This window comes from Sinohyriopsis cumingii, chromosome 2, assembly GCF_028554795.1.
Source record: "Sinohyriopsis cumingii isolate HCF-2022 chromosome 2, ASM2855479v2, whole genome shotgun sequence".
Classification (NCBI taxonomy): Eukaryota; Metazoa; Mollusca; class Bivalvia; order Unionida; family Unionidae; genus Sinohyriopsis; species Sinohyriopsis cumingii.
The window spans coordinates 167,338,706-167,357,219 of record NC_142962.1 but is presented as its reverse complement, the minus strand read 5'-3'; the positions used below and the strand labels follow the sequence as shown (position 1 = coordinate 167,357,219).

General features: G+C 36.8%; 1 protein-coding gene across 1 annotated transcript in view; it reads left to right on the top strand.

Annotated features, from left to right (window-relative positions):
* The window catches only part of LOC149806261 (uncharacterized), a 112,612-nt gene that overhangs the window by 28,488 nt on the left and 65,610 nt on the right, over positions 1-18,514 (top strand). Inside the window, exons 8-10 of the mRNA XM_089951204.1 lie at positions 2,230-2,409; positions 6,372-6,471; positions 18,387-18,498. Coding sequence (XP_089807330.1) covers positions 2,230-2,409; positions 6,372-6,471; positions 18,387-18,498 — 392 coding nt within the window. The remainder of the gene's footprint in view (positions 1-2,229; positions 2,410-6,371; positions 6,472-18,386; positions 18,499-18,514) is intronic.

The following is an 18,514-nucleotide window of genomic DNA, read 5'->3' as shown; positions in this document are numbered from 1 at the left end:
GTATGTAGTTTAAGTAGGATAGGTAGTGTACGTAGTGTAAGTATGGTAGTTAGGTAAGTAGTGTAAGAAGGGTAAGTAGTGTATTAGGGTAAGTAGAGTAGTAGTGTGTGATTTGTGTGGTTTAGAATGTTAATGTAGCTTTAACAATTTTCAGTCATATCGCTATGATGTCTGCAGTGTGGCAGTTTATTGTGATGCCTAGCACTGAGGCATCATGCCGCAGACACGTAACATGATGTCCCACCCAGTCACATTATTCTGACACCAGGCCGACCAGTCCTCACACTAGCCTCTTAATGCTGACTGCCAAGCCAGGCTGCTGTTAGTACCATTTTTATAAGTCTTTAGTATGACTCGGCCTGGGATCGAACCCACAACCTCCCGCATCTGAGGTGGATGCTCTAACCACTAGGCCACCAGAGCGGTAGTTTAAGTTGTGTAAGTAGGGTCATTAGTGTAAGAAGGGTAAGTAATGTAAGTAGTGTAAGTAGGGATAATAGTGTAAGTAGGGTAGTAGTGTAAGTAGGGTAGTCGGGTAAGTAGTGTAGGTAGTGTATGTAGTTTAAGTAGGGAAGTAGTGTCAGTACAGTAGTAGGGTTAGTAGTGTATGTAGTGTAAGTGGGGAAGTAGTTTAAGTACAGTAGTAGGGTAAGTAGGGTAGTAGTGTAAGTACAGTAGTAGGGTAAGTAGTGTAGTAGTGTAAGTACAGTAGTAGGGTAAGTAGTGTAGTAGGGTAGTCGGGTAAGTAGTGTAGTAGTGTAAGTACAGTAGTAGGGTAAGTAGTGTAGTAGTGTAAGTAGGGTAGTCGGGTAAGTAGTTAGTATGGTAGTAGGTGAAGTAGTGTAAGTAGGGTAGTAGTGTACGTAGGGAAGTAGTGTAGTAGTGTAAGTAGGGTAGTAGTGTAAGTACAGTAGTAGGGTAAGTAGTGTAGTAGTGTAAGTAGGGTAGTCGGGTAAGTAGGGAAGTAGGGTAGTAGTGAACATAGGGTAAGTGGTTAGTATGGTAGTAGGTGAAGTAGTGTAAGTAGGAAAGTAGGGTAGTAGTGTACGTAATGTAAGTAGTGTAGTAGTATAAGTAGGGTAGTAGTGTAAGTACAGTAGTAGTGTAAGTAGGGTAGTAGTGTAAGTACAGTAGTAGGGTAAGTAGTGTAGTAGTGTAAGTAGGGAAGTAGGGTAGTAGTGTAAGTACAGTAGTAGTGTAAGTAGGGAAGTAGTGTAAGTCAAGTAGTAGGGTAAGTAGGGTAGTAGTGTAAGTACAGTAGTAGGGTAAGTAGTGTAGTAGTGTAAGTAGGGTAGTCGGGTAAGTAGGGAAGTAGTGTAAGTACAGTAGTAGTGTAAGTAGGGTAGTAGTGTAAGTACAGTAGTAGGGTAAGTAGTGTAGTAGTGTTAGTAGGGTAGTCGGGTAAGTAGGGAAGTAGGGTAGTAGTGAACATAGGGTAAGTAGTTAGTATGGTAGTAGGTGAAGTAGTATAAGTAGGAAAGTAGGGTAGTAGTGTACGTAATGTAAGTAGTGTAGTAGTATAAGTAGGGTAGTAGTGTAAGTACAGTAGTAGGGTAAGTAGGGTAGTAGTGTAAGTACAGTAGTAGTGTAAGTAGCGTAGTAGTGTAAGTACAGTAGTAGGGTAAGTAGGGTAGTAGTGTAAGTAGGGTAGTCGGGTAAGTAGGGAAGTAGGGTAGTAGTGAACATAGGGTAAGTAGTTAGTATGGTAGTAGGTGAAGTAGTGTAAGTAGGAAAGTAGGGTAGTAGTGTACATAATGTAAGTAGGGTAGTAGTGTAAGTAGGGTAGTCGGGTAAGTAGGGAAGTAGTGTAAGTACAGTAGTAGGGTAAGTAGGGTAGTAGTGTAAGTACAGTAGTAGGGTAAGTAGTGTAGTAGTGTAAGTAGGGTAGTCGGGTAAGTAGGGAAGTAGGGTAGTCGTGAACATAGGGTAAGTAGTTAGTATGGTAGTACTTGAAGTAGTATAAGTAGGAAAGTAGGGTAGTAGTGTACATAATGTAAGTAGGGTAGTAGTGTAAGTATTGTAATGTGTTTAAGTAGTCATTTTTTATTTCCTGCCTCCCAAAAGACAGTCATATATGGCTTTATGTTGCTGGAAGAGTAAAATTTTTGAACTGCTCCAGAACATTTACAGGAGCTAATTTTATTTAGAAGAAGATGAACAGCAAGTTTTCTTGAACGTTTTGGTTTCAAATGTTCATGTCAGACTTAATAAGACATGTTATCGTTTCAGAAATAACGAGCATGGTGAATGACATGCATGCATGTGCAGACAAAATAATTGACCTGTTTGGCAGTAGCGGAGGTCATGGTGGGTCAGAGAGTTCGAGTCATCAGATGGACAGAAGTCTGATAGATAATCCAGCCAAACTGTGTTATGTAGTCAAACAGGCAGTCAGAGAGGGAGCTGTTGGTAGGCTATAAAATAGAATTAATTATGAACTGTGTTATGAAAAACAAATATCTTGTAGGAGATCAATGACCTGTCCTTACTCTGTCAGATGAAGCAGAGTGCTGTGCAAATTGTATCTTGATGGTAAAATGTAATGTACTGATCACCTGGAAATGTGTGGCAAAGACATGGCAAGAAACTCAAAAGAGCATGTCACCTTTGCTTGTTGTTACTCGTGTCATTCTCAACAATATGGCCAACATTCAGCGAGTGACATGTGGAACAATTAATTATCACCCTTTCTATTTTCAGTATCATCTTTTGGAAATATAGAAATTGTTGCAGATAATTACTACATTTAATTCACAAGTAAAGTTGTACCGATGTCATTTTTGCAGATTATGCCGATACCGCATATAGCCGACTATTAAAATTGCCAATACCGATTATGAGACCGATTATTTCAAGAAACTGCCTGTTCTGCAGTGGCTGAAAGCACTAGCATTTGATTGACAAGTAAACCATGCCCTATTTTTGTTATAACTAACAATGCCTAAAATGGGTGCAGATTTATGTTAACAGTTCAAATGTGGTCTCAAGCTGCCATACATGTGATACATTTTTCACACATTTTATATCACACCTTATTTCTTATTGGTAAATCATATATGCAAATAAAACACTTTATTAAATAACATATTTATTCTGAATTAGTTTTTGTGGGGCACATATGCTCTGTGATATGTTTCTTCATTCCTTCTTTTAATTTAATGACAGTAATCAATGTTTATATACAGTTATGCCAGGTCAAGATGTCTCTTGTAAGTTTCATTGGTGGGAATGGAGATCATAATTTGCTTGTCAAGAAAAAATCTACAGCATTCAGTGATCATTTCTGGGATTTAGGAAGCAATTCACTAACGACCAAAGCATGTAAAGCATGGCAAAAATAAATTTCTGAACTCCTGGTGGACGAAGATGTACTTTGTGAAGCTAGCCATGAAGGGGTGGTGGTGGCATTTAATTCCTGAATGCGCATTATACGTCACTTATCTTACATTGCAAAGTATGATCATAGGGTTTTAGTATTAAAATGTCAGTATCTAAATAAAGTTTCTTGCAAAAATATTACTTGGAAAATAATATACATAATATAGATTTGCTTAATACCTGATGTTTCTATTAAAAAAAGAGAGACTGTAGGAAAGTAGATGTTTTTACATTTGATAATGCATGTATTTCAGGTGACAACAGTTAGACCTATGCACTAATGGTGATGCGCAATGCAAAGACCATACAAGTAGTGCAAAACAGTCATGTAATAATTTATTTTGTAATAGAATGGCTGTATTGCTTGTTGTCAATAAAGTAATAACTATCCCATCTTTTTCAATTTTCATTGCCTATTACATTAATAGTCTTGGAAAAATATTCACTACTTATTCTGGTGACATTTTTTGAAAATTGGCAACAAAATATTGAGATTGGTGATTTATTTTGGCGACAACTTTATAAAAGCCAGGACCATCCCTGTAATGTGTATGCTGGAAGTTCAACAGGCACACGAGGCCTCGTTGGCTGGTTGACTGCTGTGATTGGGATGAGTGCATGCATGGTATTGATAATTTGTTGTGAGCAGACAATCAGCAGTAGTTTACAGCAAGTGTGTTTAAAAGTATTTACTTTTAATAATATACTGTTTTTCAATTAACCCCCAAATCAAATGTTTATTCCTTAATTTCCACTGTTTAATTCTGATTTAAAATTCAAGCCATGTCAAGATGAATGTTATGATTAAATTTATATTTTGGAAATTTGTTTACATCGGTACAGATTATTTTATATTTAAGTAGTTTCATGTTTGTCATATTTGATAAACAAAAGTCTTTACATATGGTGTTCCTCAGTTCCTCAGTTATCTTTCTCCCCCCCCCCCCACCATGTTCCTTTTGTTTTAACACCATCAGTTTCAAAGACTTTCAGGAAGGCTCAACTCTGCAGATAATTAGCCCTCATCATGTCAGATAGTGTGGTGGACATTACCTACCTCCTCATACAGATGGGTGTGAAAATAACTGATATATACATTCTGGTCTGGGACTCTTTTCAAAATACATTCAATGCAGGCTCAATATCCATACCACTCTTGAAGAGGCCAGACCGTTCACACCATATTATCTGTTCATCCTTCATTCTTGCATCATGTTTGTGCACTTTGGTTGCATCCAGTCATAGACCTTTTTGTGACAAGGTAGAGCTGCAAACTGCCCACCATTGTCTCTCAAATCCTGAACCTAGAGGACTGGGCCATGGACAAGCTGTCAGTCACTGGGGAGGAGTTTGGTGGCTATTCCTGTCTCCCAGCTGTTCTGGTACCACAAATAATACAGAAAATGAGAGGCCACAATTGTAAAGCAAATTTTGTTAGTCCATCCCAGGTGGAACAATTTTGACTTTGAAGAGTGGATTTTTAACATAGCTTCAGGGCTTGAATTTAACACCAATTTCTTTGTAGCCAGAAGGACTAGTATATTGAGAAATTTACTAGTCCTGCCAAATCTTTACTAGTCCTGTTCACAAAACAATGTCACACAGCTTTCATGTTTTCTGTGTGTTTGTTTATGCGAATTGCGTACGCCAGTTGCACCACATAACATTTCTTTCCTCATCATAATTCAGCCATTCCCTCTTTTTTGTCCATTTCTTCTGAAACTTTACATTACACTTTTCCCTATCATAAGAATTATTACTCATTCTCTTTCAACTTTTGCTTTTTTCCGGTGGCTGAACACCTTCTATCAAATGCCACATTTTGCCTGTCTTATAAGGAGGGAATTGTGCCTTGTTTTGAAATACGAGATGTTATAGTATAGCTGACGCGAATTATTTAAAGCAAGAAAACAAATGGCACAGTGTTCTTTATAGGAAAGTCAGAGCAAGAAACACATTTCAAAATAACGTGTCTTTGCCCCCTCTCACAATTAAATGACCTCTTCCTAACAAAGACTTAACTTCAGCGGATGTTCTGCATGATCAAAGCAGTGGCTATTGTAAACACTGTTATAAAATATTAGCATCAGAAGATAGTGTTAGTTTCAGCTTGGAAAAGGTGTGTTCCCTTCAAACGAAGCCATCTGACTCTCTGCGCGTTGTATTTAACAGCTCCAATTACGGTATCATAAGTCGTAAGTTTGGTAATTGTTCCTAATTAATCGAACCTCAATTTATTGTTGAAATTAATAATAAGGCAGAAAATTTTCAAATCTTAGATGCCCATGCTCAGAGATTTTAATTTCCAACAAATGTACAACATTCTGCTTGGATATCTCCATGTGTATTCAATTATTTGTTCATTCTTGTAAGGGAAAAATATAAAATCTATTCTTATCATCATAGAAAAAGTAGTTTGTTACTGTGGTCGAGTGAATAAAGTGTGATACCACGTAATTTTTTCATTTAATTCGTTATTAGATTAATTAGGATCAATTACCAAACTTCCCTTGTTAATGACAGGACCATAATTTGCGTTGTTAAGTGACATGCGCAAAATCGGATGGATTCTTGTTATAGAAACACACCTTTCCAAGGTAGAAATTGACTTCATCTTCTCATGCTAAGATTTTATGACTCTGTTTACAATGGCCACTGCTTTGATTCTCCAGAACATCTGCTATTGTACCCAAATGCTACATGCACTTTAAGATGGTTCAGTGTGAGATTATTGTAGCCAAATGCCACATGCACTTTAAGATGGTTCAGTGTGAGATTATTGAGCCAAATGCCACATGCACTTTAAGGTGGTTCAGTGAGATTATTGTAGCCAAATGCCACATGCACTTTAAGATGGTTCAGTGTGAGATTATTGTAGCCACATGCCACATGTACTTTAAGATAATTCATTGTGAGATTATTGTACCCAAGTGCCACATGCACTTTAAGATGGTTCAGTGTGAGATTTTGAAATGCATCAATTGATGTTTCAGCAATCTCGAAACTTCTGATGATGTGTGACTTGTTCTCCAGGCGGAAAGGGGAGCTGTCACGTGAAGAGAGACATGACATTATCAAGTACTCAAGGTCAAGGTTAGTAATCCACAGTTGTGATTGTCTGGCATTTGTTATTGAAGCTACTTGGTTTCGTCTTTTTTTCAGCCATGTGCCATAATTGCTAAGCTAACCCCAAATAGCTAGCAAGAAGTTATTGAATTATTGGATTTTCCAGGAAAAATAAATTTTGTAGCTCACTCAATATTTCCAGAAATAACTCACGGTAGTGAATTACCTAAAATATTGTTCCTCTTTGGTCTAGAGATATTGATCCTGTTATGAAAAAGAAATTGGATCCACTCTATTGACACTTGCTTTGTTTAGTCTTAAGCGAAGCCCTCTCTGATGCAGGAAATCCAGGTTCAGATCCCACAGTGTGCTTATTTGTAAGAACAAAAACTATGTTTCTTCTTTAAATACCTTACCTTAGGAGAACTACTACTACCTCACAAATAAGATATGGATACAACATCTCTTTCTTCATAAAGCACATGGTAATAAGGCATGGCTATGACATCTCTTTCTTTATGAAGCACATGGTAATAAGGCATAGATATGACTTCTCTTTCTTCATGAAGTACATGGTAATAAGGCATAGATATGACTTCTCTTTCTTCATGAAGCACATGGTAATAAGGCATAGATATGACTTCTCTTTCTTCATGAAGCACATGGTAATATGGCATAGATATGACTTCTCTTTTTTCATGAAGCACATGGTAATACAGCATAGATATGACTTCTCTTTCTTCATGAAGCACATAATAATAAGGCTTAGATATGACTTCTCTTTCTTCATGAATAACATGGCAATGAGGCATAGATATGACTTCTCTTTCTTCATGAAGCACATAGTAATAAGGCATAGATATGACTTCTCTTTCTTCATGAAGCACATGGCAATGAGGCATAGATATGACATCTCTTTCTTCATGAAGCACATGGTAATAAGGCATAGATATGACTTCTCTTTCTTTATGAAGCACATGGTAATAAGGCATAGATATGACTTCTCTTTCTTCATGAAGCACATGGTAATGAGGCATGGATAACATCTCTTTCTTTATGAAGCACATGGTAACGAGGCATAGATATGACTTCTCTTTCTTTATGAAGCACTTGGTAATAAGGCATAGATATGACTTCTCTTTCTTCATGAAGCACATGGTAATAAGGCATAGATATGACTTCTCTTTCTTTATGAAGCACTTGGTAATAAGGCATACATATGACTTCTCTTTCTTCATGAAGCTCATGGTAATAAGGCATAGATATGACTTCTCTTTCTTCATGAAGCACATGGTAATGAGGCATAGATATGACTTCTCTTTCTTTATGAAGCACTTGGTAATAAGGCATAGATATGACTTCTCTTTCTTCATGAAGCACATGGTAATACGGCATAGATATGACTTCTCTTTCTTTATGAAGCACATGGTAATAAGGCATAGATATGACTTCTCTTTCTTCATGAAGCACATGGTAATAAGGCATAGATATGACTTTTTCTTTATGAAGCACATGGTAATGAGGCATAGATATGACTTCTCTTTCTTCATGAAGCACATGGTAATGAGGCATAGATATGACTTCTCTTTCTTCATGAAGCACTTGGTAATAAGGCATAGATATGACTTCTCTTTCTTTATGAAGCACATGGTAATAAGGCATAGATATGACTTTCTTCATGAAGCACATGGTAATGAGGCATGGATAACATCTCTTTCTTTATGAAGCACATGGTAATACGGCATAGATATGACTTCTCTTTCTTTATGAAGCACATGGTAATAAGGCATAGATATGACTTCTCTTTCTTCATGAAGCACATGGTAATGAGGCATGGATAACATCTCTTTCTTTATGAAGCACATGGTAATATGGCATAGATATGACTTCTCTTTCTTTATGAAGCACATGGTAATAAGGCATAGATATGACTTCTCTTTCTTTATGAAGCACATGGTAATAAGGCATAGATATGACTTCTCTTTCTTCATGAAGCACATGGTAATAAGGCATAGATATGACTTCTCTTTCTTTATGAAGCACATGGTAATAAGCCATAGATATGACTTCTCTTTCTTTATGAAGCACATGGTAATAAGGCATAGATATGACTTCTCTTTCTTTATGAAGCACATGGTAATGAGGCATAGATATGACTTCTCTTTCTTCATGAAGCACATGGTAATGAGGCATAGATATGACTTCTCTTTCTTTATGAAGCACATGGTACTAAGGCATAGATATGACTTCTCTTTCTTCATGAAGCACATGGTAATAAGGCATAGATATGACTTCTCTTTCTTTATGAAGCACATGGTAATAAGGCATAGATATGACTTCTCTTTCTTCATGAAGCACATGGTAATAAGGCATAGATATGACTTCTCTTTCTTTATGAAGCACATGGTAATAATGCATAGATATGACTTCTCTTTCTTTATGAAGCACATGGTATTAAGGCATAGATATGACTTCTCTTTCTTCATGAAGCACATGGTAATGAGGCATGGATAACATCTCTTTCTTTATGAAGCACATGGTAATACGGCATAGATATGACTTCTCTTTCTTTATGAAGCACATGGTAATAAGGCATAGATATGACTTCTCTTTCTTCATGAAGCACATGGTAATAAGGCATAGATATGACTTCTCTTTCTTTATGAAGCACATGGTAATAAGGCATAGATATGACTTCTCTTTCTTTATGAAGCACATGGTATTAAGGCATAGATATGACTTCTCTTTCTTCATGAAGCACATGGTAATGAGGCATGGATAACATCTCTTTCTTTATGAAGCACATCGTAATACGGCATAGATATGACTTCTCTTTCTTTATGAAGCACATGGTAATAAGGCATATATATGACTTCTCTTTCTTTATGAAGCACATGGTAATAAGGCATAGATATGACTTCTCTTTCTTTATGAAGCACATGGTAATAAGGCATAGATATGACTTCTCTTTCTTTATGAAGCAAATGGTAATAAGCCATAGATATGACTTCTCTTTCTTTATGAAGCACATGGTAATAAGGCATAGATATGACTTCTCTTTCTTTATGAAGCACATGGTAATAAGGCATAGATATGACTTCTCTTTCTTCATGAAGCACATGGTAATGAGGCATAGATATGACTTCTCTTTCTTTATGAAGCACTTGGTAATACGGCATAGATATGACTTCTCTTTCTTCATGAAGCACATGGTAATAAGGCATAGATATGACTTCTCTTTCTTTATGAAGCACATGGTAATAAGGCATAGATATGACTTCTCTTTCTTCATGAAGCACATGGTAATAAGGCATAGATATGACTTCTCATTCTTTATGAAGCGCATGGTAATACGGCATAGATATGACTTCTCTTTCTTTATGAAGCACATGGTAATAAGGCATAGATATGACTTCTCTTTCTTCATGAAGCACATGGTAATGAGGCATGGATAACATCTCTTTCTTTATGAAGCACATGGTAATACGGCATAGATATGACTTCTCTTTCTTTATGAAGCATATGGTAATAAGGCATAGATATGACTTCTCTTTCGTCATGAAGCACATGGTAATGAGGCATGGATAACATCTCTTTCTTTATGAAGCACATGGTAATATGGCATAGATATGACTTCTCTTTCTTTATGAAGCACTTGGTAATACGGCATAGATATGACATCTCTTTCTTCATGAAGCACATGGTAATAAGGCATAGATATGACTTCTCTTTCTTCATAAAGCACATTGTAATAAGGCATGGATATGACATCTCTTTCTTTATGAAGCACATGGTAATACGGCATAGATATGACTTCTCTTTCTTTATGAAGCACATGGTAATAAGGCATAGATATGACTTCTCTTTCTTTATGAAGCACATGGTAATAGGGCATGGATATGACATCTCTTTCTTTATGAAGCACATGGTAATACGGCATAGATATGACTTCTCTTTCTTCATGAAGCACATGGTAATAAGGCATGGATATGACATCTCTTTCTTTATGAAGCACATGGTAATACGGCATAGATATGACTTCTCTTTCTTTATGAAGCACATGGTAATAAGGCATAGATATGACTTCTCTTTCTTTATGAAGCACATGGTAATAAGGCATAGATATGACTTCTCTTTCTTCATGAAGCACATGGTAATAAGGCATAGATATGACTTCTCTTTCTTCATGAAGCACATGGTAATGAGGCATGGATAACATCTCTTTCTTTATGAAGCACATGGTAATACGGCATAGATATGACTTCTCTTTCTTTATGAAGCACTTGGTAATACGGCATAGATATGACATCTCTTTCTTCATGAAGCACATGGTAATAAGGCATAGATATGACTTCTCTTTCTTCATGAAGCACATTGTAATAAGGCATAGATATGACTTCTCTTTCTTCATGAAGCACATGGTAATAAGGCATGGATATGACATCTCTTTCTTCATGAAGCACATGGTTATAAGGCACAGATATGACTTCTCTTTCTTTATGAAGCACATGGTAATAAGGCACAGATATGACATCTCTTTCTTCATGAATGACATGGTAATAAGACATAGATATGACATCTCTTTCTTTATGAATATCATGATAATAAGGCATAGATATGACTTCTCTTTCTTCATGAAGCACATGGTAATATGGCATAGAAATGACTTCTCTTTCTTTATGAAGCACATGGTAATAAGGCATGGATATGACATCTCTTTCTTCATGAAGCACATGGTAATACGGCATAGATATGACTTCTCTTTCTTAATGAAGCACATGTTAATAAGGCATAGATATGACATCTCTTTCTTTATGAAGCACATGGTAATACGGCATAGATATGACATCTCTTTCTTTATGAAGCATATGGTAATACGGCATAGATATGACTTCTCTTTCTTCATGAAGCACATGGTAATAAGGCATAGATATGACTTCTCTTTCTTTATGAAGCACATGGTAATACGGCATAGATATGACTTCTCTTTCTTCATGAAGCACATGGTAATAAGGCATAGATATGACTTCTCTTTCTTTATGAAGCACATGGTAATAAGGCATAGATATGACATCTCTTTCTTTATGAAGCACATGGTATTAAGGCATAGATATGACTTCTCTTTCTTCATGAAGCACATGGTAATGAGGCATGGATAACATCTCTTTCTTTATGAAGCACATGGTAATACGGCATAGATATGACTTCTCTTTCTTTATGAAGCACATGGTAATAAGGCATAGATATGACTTCTCTTTCTTCATGAAGCACATGGTAATAAGGCATAGATATGACTTCTCTTTCTTTATGAAGCACATGGTAATAAGGCATAGATATGACTTCTCTTTCTTTATGAAGCACATGGTATTAAGGCATAGATATGACTTCTCTTTCTTCATGAAGCACATGGTAATGAGGCATGGATAACATCTATTTCTTTATGAAGCACATCGTAATACGGCATAGATATGACTTCTCTTTCTTTATGAAGCACATGGTAATAAGGCATATATATGTGACTTCTCTTTCTTTATGAAGCACATGGTAATAAGGCATAGATATGACTTCTCTTTCTTTATGAAGCACATGGTAATAAGGCATATATATGACTTCTCTTTCTTTATGAAGCAAATGGTAATAAGCCATAGATATGACTTCTCTTTCTTTATGAAGCACATGGTAATAAGGCATAGATATGACTTCTCTTTCTTTATGAAGCACATGGTAATAAGGCATAGATATGACTTCTCTTTCTTCATGAAGCACATGGTAATAAGGCATAGATATGACTTCTCTTTCTTCATGAAGCACATGGTAATGAGGCATAGATATGACTTCTCTTTCTTTATGAAGCACTTGGTAATAAGGCATAGATATGACTTCTCTTTCTTCATGAAGCACATGGTAATAAGGCATAGATATGACTTCTCTTTCTTCATGAAGCACATGGTAATAAGGCATAGATATGACTTCTCTTTCTTTATGAAGCACATGGTAATAAGGCATAGATATGACTTCTCTTTCTTCATGAAGCACATGGTAATAAGGCATAGATATGACTTCTCTTTCTTTATGAAGCGCATGGTAATACAGCATAGATATGACTTCTCTTTCTTTATGAAGCACATGGTAATAAGGCATAGATATGACTTCTCTTTCTTCATGAAGCAAATGGTAATGAGGCATGGATAACATCTCTTTCTTTATGAAGCACATGGTAATAAGGCATAGATATGACTTCTCTTTCTTTATGAAGCATATGGTAATAAGGCATAGATATGACTTCTCTTTCGTCATGAAGCACATGGTAATGAGGCATGGATAACATCTCTTTCTTTATGAAGCACATGGTAATATGGCATAGATATGACTTCTCTTTCTTTATGAAGCACTTGGTAATACGGCATAGATATGACATCTCTTTCTTCATGAAGCACATGGTAATAAGGCATAGATATGACTTCTCTTTCTTCATGAAGCACATTGTAATAAGGCATAGATATGACTTCTCTTTCTTCATGAAGCACATGGTAATAAGGCATGGATATGACATCTCTTTCTTTATGAAGCACATGGTAATACGGCATAGATATGACTTCTCTTTCTTTATGAAGCACATGGTAATAAGGCATAGATATGACTTCTCTTTCTTTATGAAGCATATGGTAATAGGGCATGGATATGACATCTCTTTCTTTATGAAGCACATAGTAATATGGCATAGATATGACTTCTCTTTCTTCATGAAGCACATGGTAATAAGGCATGGATATGACATCTCTTTCTTTATGAAGCACATGGTAATACGGCATAGATATGACTTCTCTTTCTTCATGAAGCACATGGTAATAAGGCATGGATATGACATCTCTTTCTTTATGAAGCACATGGTAATACGGCATAGATATGACTTCTCTTTCTTTATGAAGCACATGGTAATAAGGCATAGATATGACTTCTCTTTCTTTATGAAGCACATGGTAATAAGGCATAGATATGACTTCTCTTTCTTCATGAAGCACATGGTAATAAGGCATAGATATGACTTCTCTTTCTTTATGAAGCACATGGTAATAAGGCATAGATATGACTTCTCTTTCTTCATGAAGCACATGGTAATAAGGCATAGATATGACTTCTCTTTCTTTATGAAGCACATGGTAATAAGGCATAGATATGACTTCTCTTTCTTTATGAAGCACATGGTATTAAGGCATAGATATGACTTCTCTTTCTTTATGAAGCACATGGTAATGAGGCATGGATAACATCTCTTTCTTTATGAAGCACATGGTAATACGGCATAGATATGACTTCTCTTTCTTTATGAAGCACATGGTAATAAGGCATAGATATGACTTCTCTTTCTTCATGAAGCACATGGTAATAAGGGATAGAAATGACATCTTTTTCTTCATGAATAACATGGTAATGAGGCATAGATATGACTTTTCTTTCTTTATGAAGCACATGGTAATAAGATATGGATATGACTTCTCTTTCTTCATGAATCACATGGTAATAAGGCATGTGGATGTGACATCTCTTTCTTTGCTCCAGTGATGAAGCACATGGTAATAAGGCATAGATATGACTTCTTTTTCTTCATGAATAACATGGTAATAAGGCATGTGGATGTGACATCTCTTTCTTCATGAAGCACATGGTAATGAGGCATAGATATTACTTCTCTTTCTTCATGAATCACATGGTAATATGTTGTTGTTGTTGTGGGGTGTAACGCCATTTTTCAGCACATGATAGGCTATGTATAGCAGCCAGTATTAATGGTGGAGGAAGAACCCGGGAAAATCCCGGGAAGAACCACCGACCCACAAGAAGCCACTGGCAAGCTTTCTCACATACCCACATTGGCCGAATCCAAGACTCGAACCCACGCAGACAGAGGTGACTTGGCAGTGATCAGTAATGGAGAGCGCTTTAGACCACTCGGCCACTCGGGGCCCCCGCATGGTAATAAGGCATGTGGATGTGACATCTCTTTCTTCATGAAGCACATGGTAATGAGGCATGGATATGACTTCTCTTTCTTCATAAATCACATGGTAATAAGGCATGTGGATGTGACATCTCTTTCTTCATGAATAACATGGTAATGAAGCATGGATAACATCTCTTTCTTCATGAAGCACATGGTAATGAGGCATAGATATGACATCTCTTTCTTCTTGAAGCATATGGTAATGAGGCATGGATATGACTTCTCTTTCTTCATGAATCACATGGTAATAAGGCATGTGGATGTGACATCTCTTTCTTCATGAATAACATGGTAATGAAGCATGGATATGACATCTCTTTCTTCATGAAGCACATGGTAATAAGGCATAGATATGACTTCTCTTTCTTTATGAAGCACATGGTAATGAGGCATAGATATGACATCTCTTTCTTTATGAAGCACATGGTAATAAGATATGGATATGACTTCACTTTCTTTATGAGGCACATGGTAATGAGGCATAGATATGGCATCTCTTTCTTCATAGCTTCCACTTTGGTCGGATAATTACAGGTAAGTTTTGTATAAATGTTTAACTCAGTAGCATCCAGCTCATACATGTTGCTACATGTGACACTGCTGTGATTTTACCTGTATAGGCAGTCAGTGTTACTACATGTGACACTTCTGTGCTTTTATTTGTAGAGCAATCAATAATTGGCCTTCTCACAGGTAAGCTTTTAGTAGAATGTATTATTTGCCTGCCAGTTCATACATGTAATTACTTAAGTGATGCTCCAGTGATTTTACCTGTACAGGCAGTCAGTTCACCTTCTTACAGGCTGTTTGTCACTAGAATCCTCTTTCTAAGTATTAATACTGAGTTTATAATTCTCTACCTCTACAGGTCACATGCACCCCTTTACAAATATTTATCTTAGAGGGTAACCCTGCAGGGATTTTCAAAAGTTTGAAAAGCAGTACACCCCCTTTACTAAATGTACGTAGAGTCTGCTCTGTTTTGTCTTGCAGATTTAGACCATGGAGAAGACCAGTATGACAACTACTCAACTTGTGTAGTTTTCTTTGGTTGTCAGTCCTGAAATACATCGGACTTGCATATTATGGACAGAAATCAATCTGAACTTGAGGGATTAAAACATTTGCTTGCACACAATGGTTCGCACCATGTCATTCTGGTCAAATCAACAGAGAGCAGAAACAAGCATCAGTTACAGTCTCGCAGGTCAGAATTAGTGACCGGATACATGGATCAATATCCTATACCCCGTCCCAACCTCAAGAACTGGACAGTATCATTCCAGCCATATAACTCTAATCATAATGTGCCATGACACAATCAATCATCATAATGAACCACTCCGGTGGCCTAGTGGTTAGAGCGTCTGCCTCAGATGCAGGAGATCGTGGGTTCAATCACCAGCTGAGTCATACCAAGGACTTACAAAAATGGTACTAACAGTTGCCTCGCTTAGCGCTCAGCATTAGGAGGTTAGTGTTAGGACTGGTGTCTGGATAATGTGACTGGGTGGGTCATCATGCTACATGTCTGCGGCGTGATGTCCCAGTACTAGACATCACTATAAACTGCCACACTGCAGACATCATAGTGATATGATTGAAAAATTGTTAAAGCTACGTTAAAAATCAAAGTCACACAATCATCATAATGTGCCATGACCACAATCATTTATCATAATGTGCCATGACCACAGTCAATCATCATAATGTGCCATGACCACAGTCAGTCATCATAATGTGCCATGACCACAGTCAATCATCATAATGTGCCATGACCACAGTCAGTCATCATAATGTGCCATGACCACAGTCAATCATCATAAAGTGCCATGACCACAATCAGTCATATAGAATCAGCCACCAGAAAACTAAATTGTCAAGTTCCTCGAACTCACTTTATGAACTAGTTATACATGGAACAGTCTAACTTGTTTTGTGCTGCTTGGCACTTCCTGCAGACAAAGCCCATGCTATTCAGGCACTGTCAGGGATCAGTCTACCACATAGTGTTGCTAGGTACTTCCTGTGGAAGATGAACATTTTATAGAGATATCCTCTTAGCACACCAAGTAAGCCTTTGGTCAGAGTTCTTCCAGGTACAGTACACAACTTATCAGTTAGTAATTATTTTATTGCAACAGCTTGTTTGGCATAAAGTGGCCTGAGTTTCTTCTGACCCTTGTTACCCTAATTTTTTGTTGTTTGGTCTTTGCAGTTAGGATGTAGGTTCAGAGTCTTTCAAAAAGTTGGAATTCGCCAACATCATGTGGTGTCACCAACATCATCTGCTGTCACCAACATCATGTGGTGTCGGCATAGGGACGTGGTGTCACCAACATCATGTGGTGTCGGCATAGGGATGTGGTGTCACCAACATCATGTGGTGTCGGCATAGGGATGTAGTGTCAGCATAGTATAGCTGTATACTAGCCAGACCAGCAAATTTGAACACCTTTAGATTGCACCATATCTGCATGGAATTGATAGAAAGATGATTTATTTTCTCAGAAATTAAAAGTATTACATTTTGTATGCCTTTAATATGTTGACAAATGAGACGAAACTACAGCGTTGCTGAAATTTGACCGGAAACTTGGCCATTTGCATTGCTAGTTACATGACATTAATGGTTGTTGAACTAAATTTGATTGGCACATTGAGCCCTGGAACAAGCATTATGTTTTAATTTGAACTCGCATCAGCACAGTTTTACAAATGCATATTTAAAATACAGGCTTCCTAGAACACCAGAAAGAGCCCATTCCCAGCATGGTTCATCTTCACAAGAGGATTTTTCTATGCCAAATACTAACTAATGGTAGTTATGATGACAATAATTTTTGACGTTATGAAGTATGCCAGATTATTGGCGCTGGGAAAGTGTTAATGGAGGTACGAGTGAGTCTGAAAATGGTGTTAAATACCATTCTTATGTACATGCTGGGTGGAAAAAATACACAGCATGCCAGTCAATCACCCTTTCAGCAAATGCAGAAAAGGCAGAATACCAAGCCAAATTAAAATAAATTTTAAAGAATAATACAATTTTCGTTTCTTTTCTCAAACAATTTAGCCGAGCTGGATCATGTGCAACAAAAATTTTTTTCCCAATTGGAATTAAGATAAACTGAACAAATATGAATGAAAAATATGAAAATTAGGACATAAAGATATTTTGATCAAAATACCTCTGGTGGCTAAAGTGAGTCCAGCATCTGCTCAGATGGAGCAGCCTTCTATCGCCTAAAATGTTGAATGCAAATCACTGACAACTGACAGGTAGTCTGTTTGAAAGTACTTTTGTTTTGTCATGGATGAGAATGGCATATAAGTAGTTGCTAAGTGTATGTCTGTCTATAATCTGCATACTGGAAATACAACCAGTAAATCACATAAAAGGGCACCACCTACCACTGACATACCTTTAAAAGATGGATTGACCATCAAGTTAATATGGGTGTTGATGATGTATCATATCATAGGCTGTGTATCTTGAACCATATCAACATGCTGCACGTATGTAATATTTCACCCCTAATTAAAATATGATTTGGGTAAGTATTATCAAAGAAAAATATTTTATTATATAAAAAATTGGTTACTACTTTTCTCCTGATATTTCTTTGTGTAAATACACACACAACAGCAGAACATAAACGGTAAAAGCTGACATTATCATGTGGATACTGTAAGAAATCTGTCTCTTCAGTCTGTTGTGCATATTGATAGCCATTATGTTTGAGTGTAACATAAAAGGAAAATTTGCTTGGTCAGAATGAATAATGGATATATTTTATCTTGTGGGTGAAAAACTCAAGTACTTTCATGCATGACCTCACCATTTGTGAAAATGCTGCGTTTTTCACCTACTTGATAAAATGTATCCATCATTCGCTTGATACAACCAAATATCCACTGTTTGTCATCTCTTTTTTAGGATTCCTTTCTTTTTGAGCCAGTTGGAAAAGTTTCTGGAGGTGTGTAAGAAGCACACATCTGCCATGAGTGTTGATGAAAGACATGAAATAGCTACCTACCTTGTTCCAGAGGTAAACCCAGGCATAT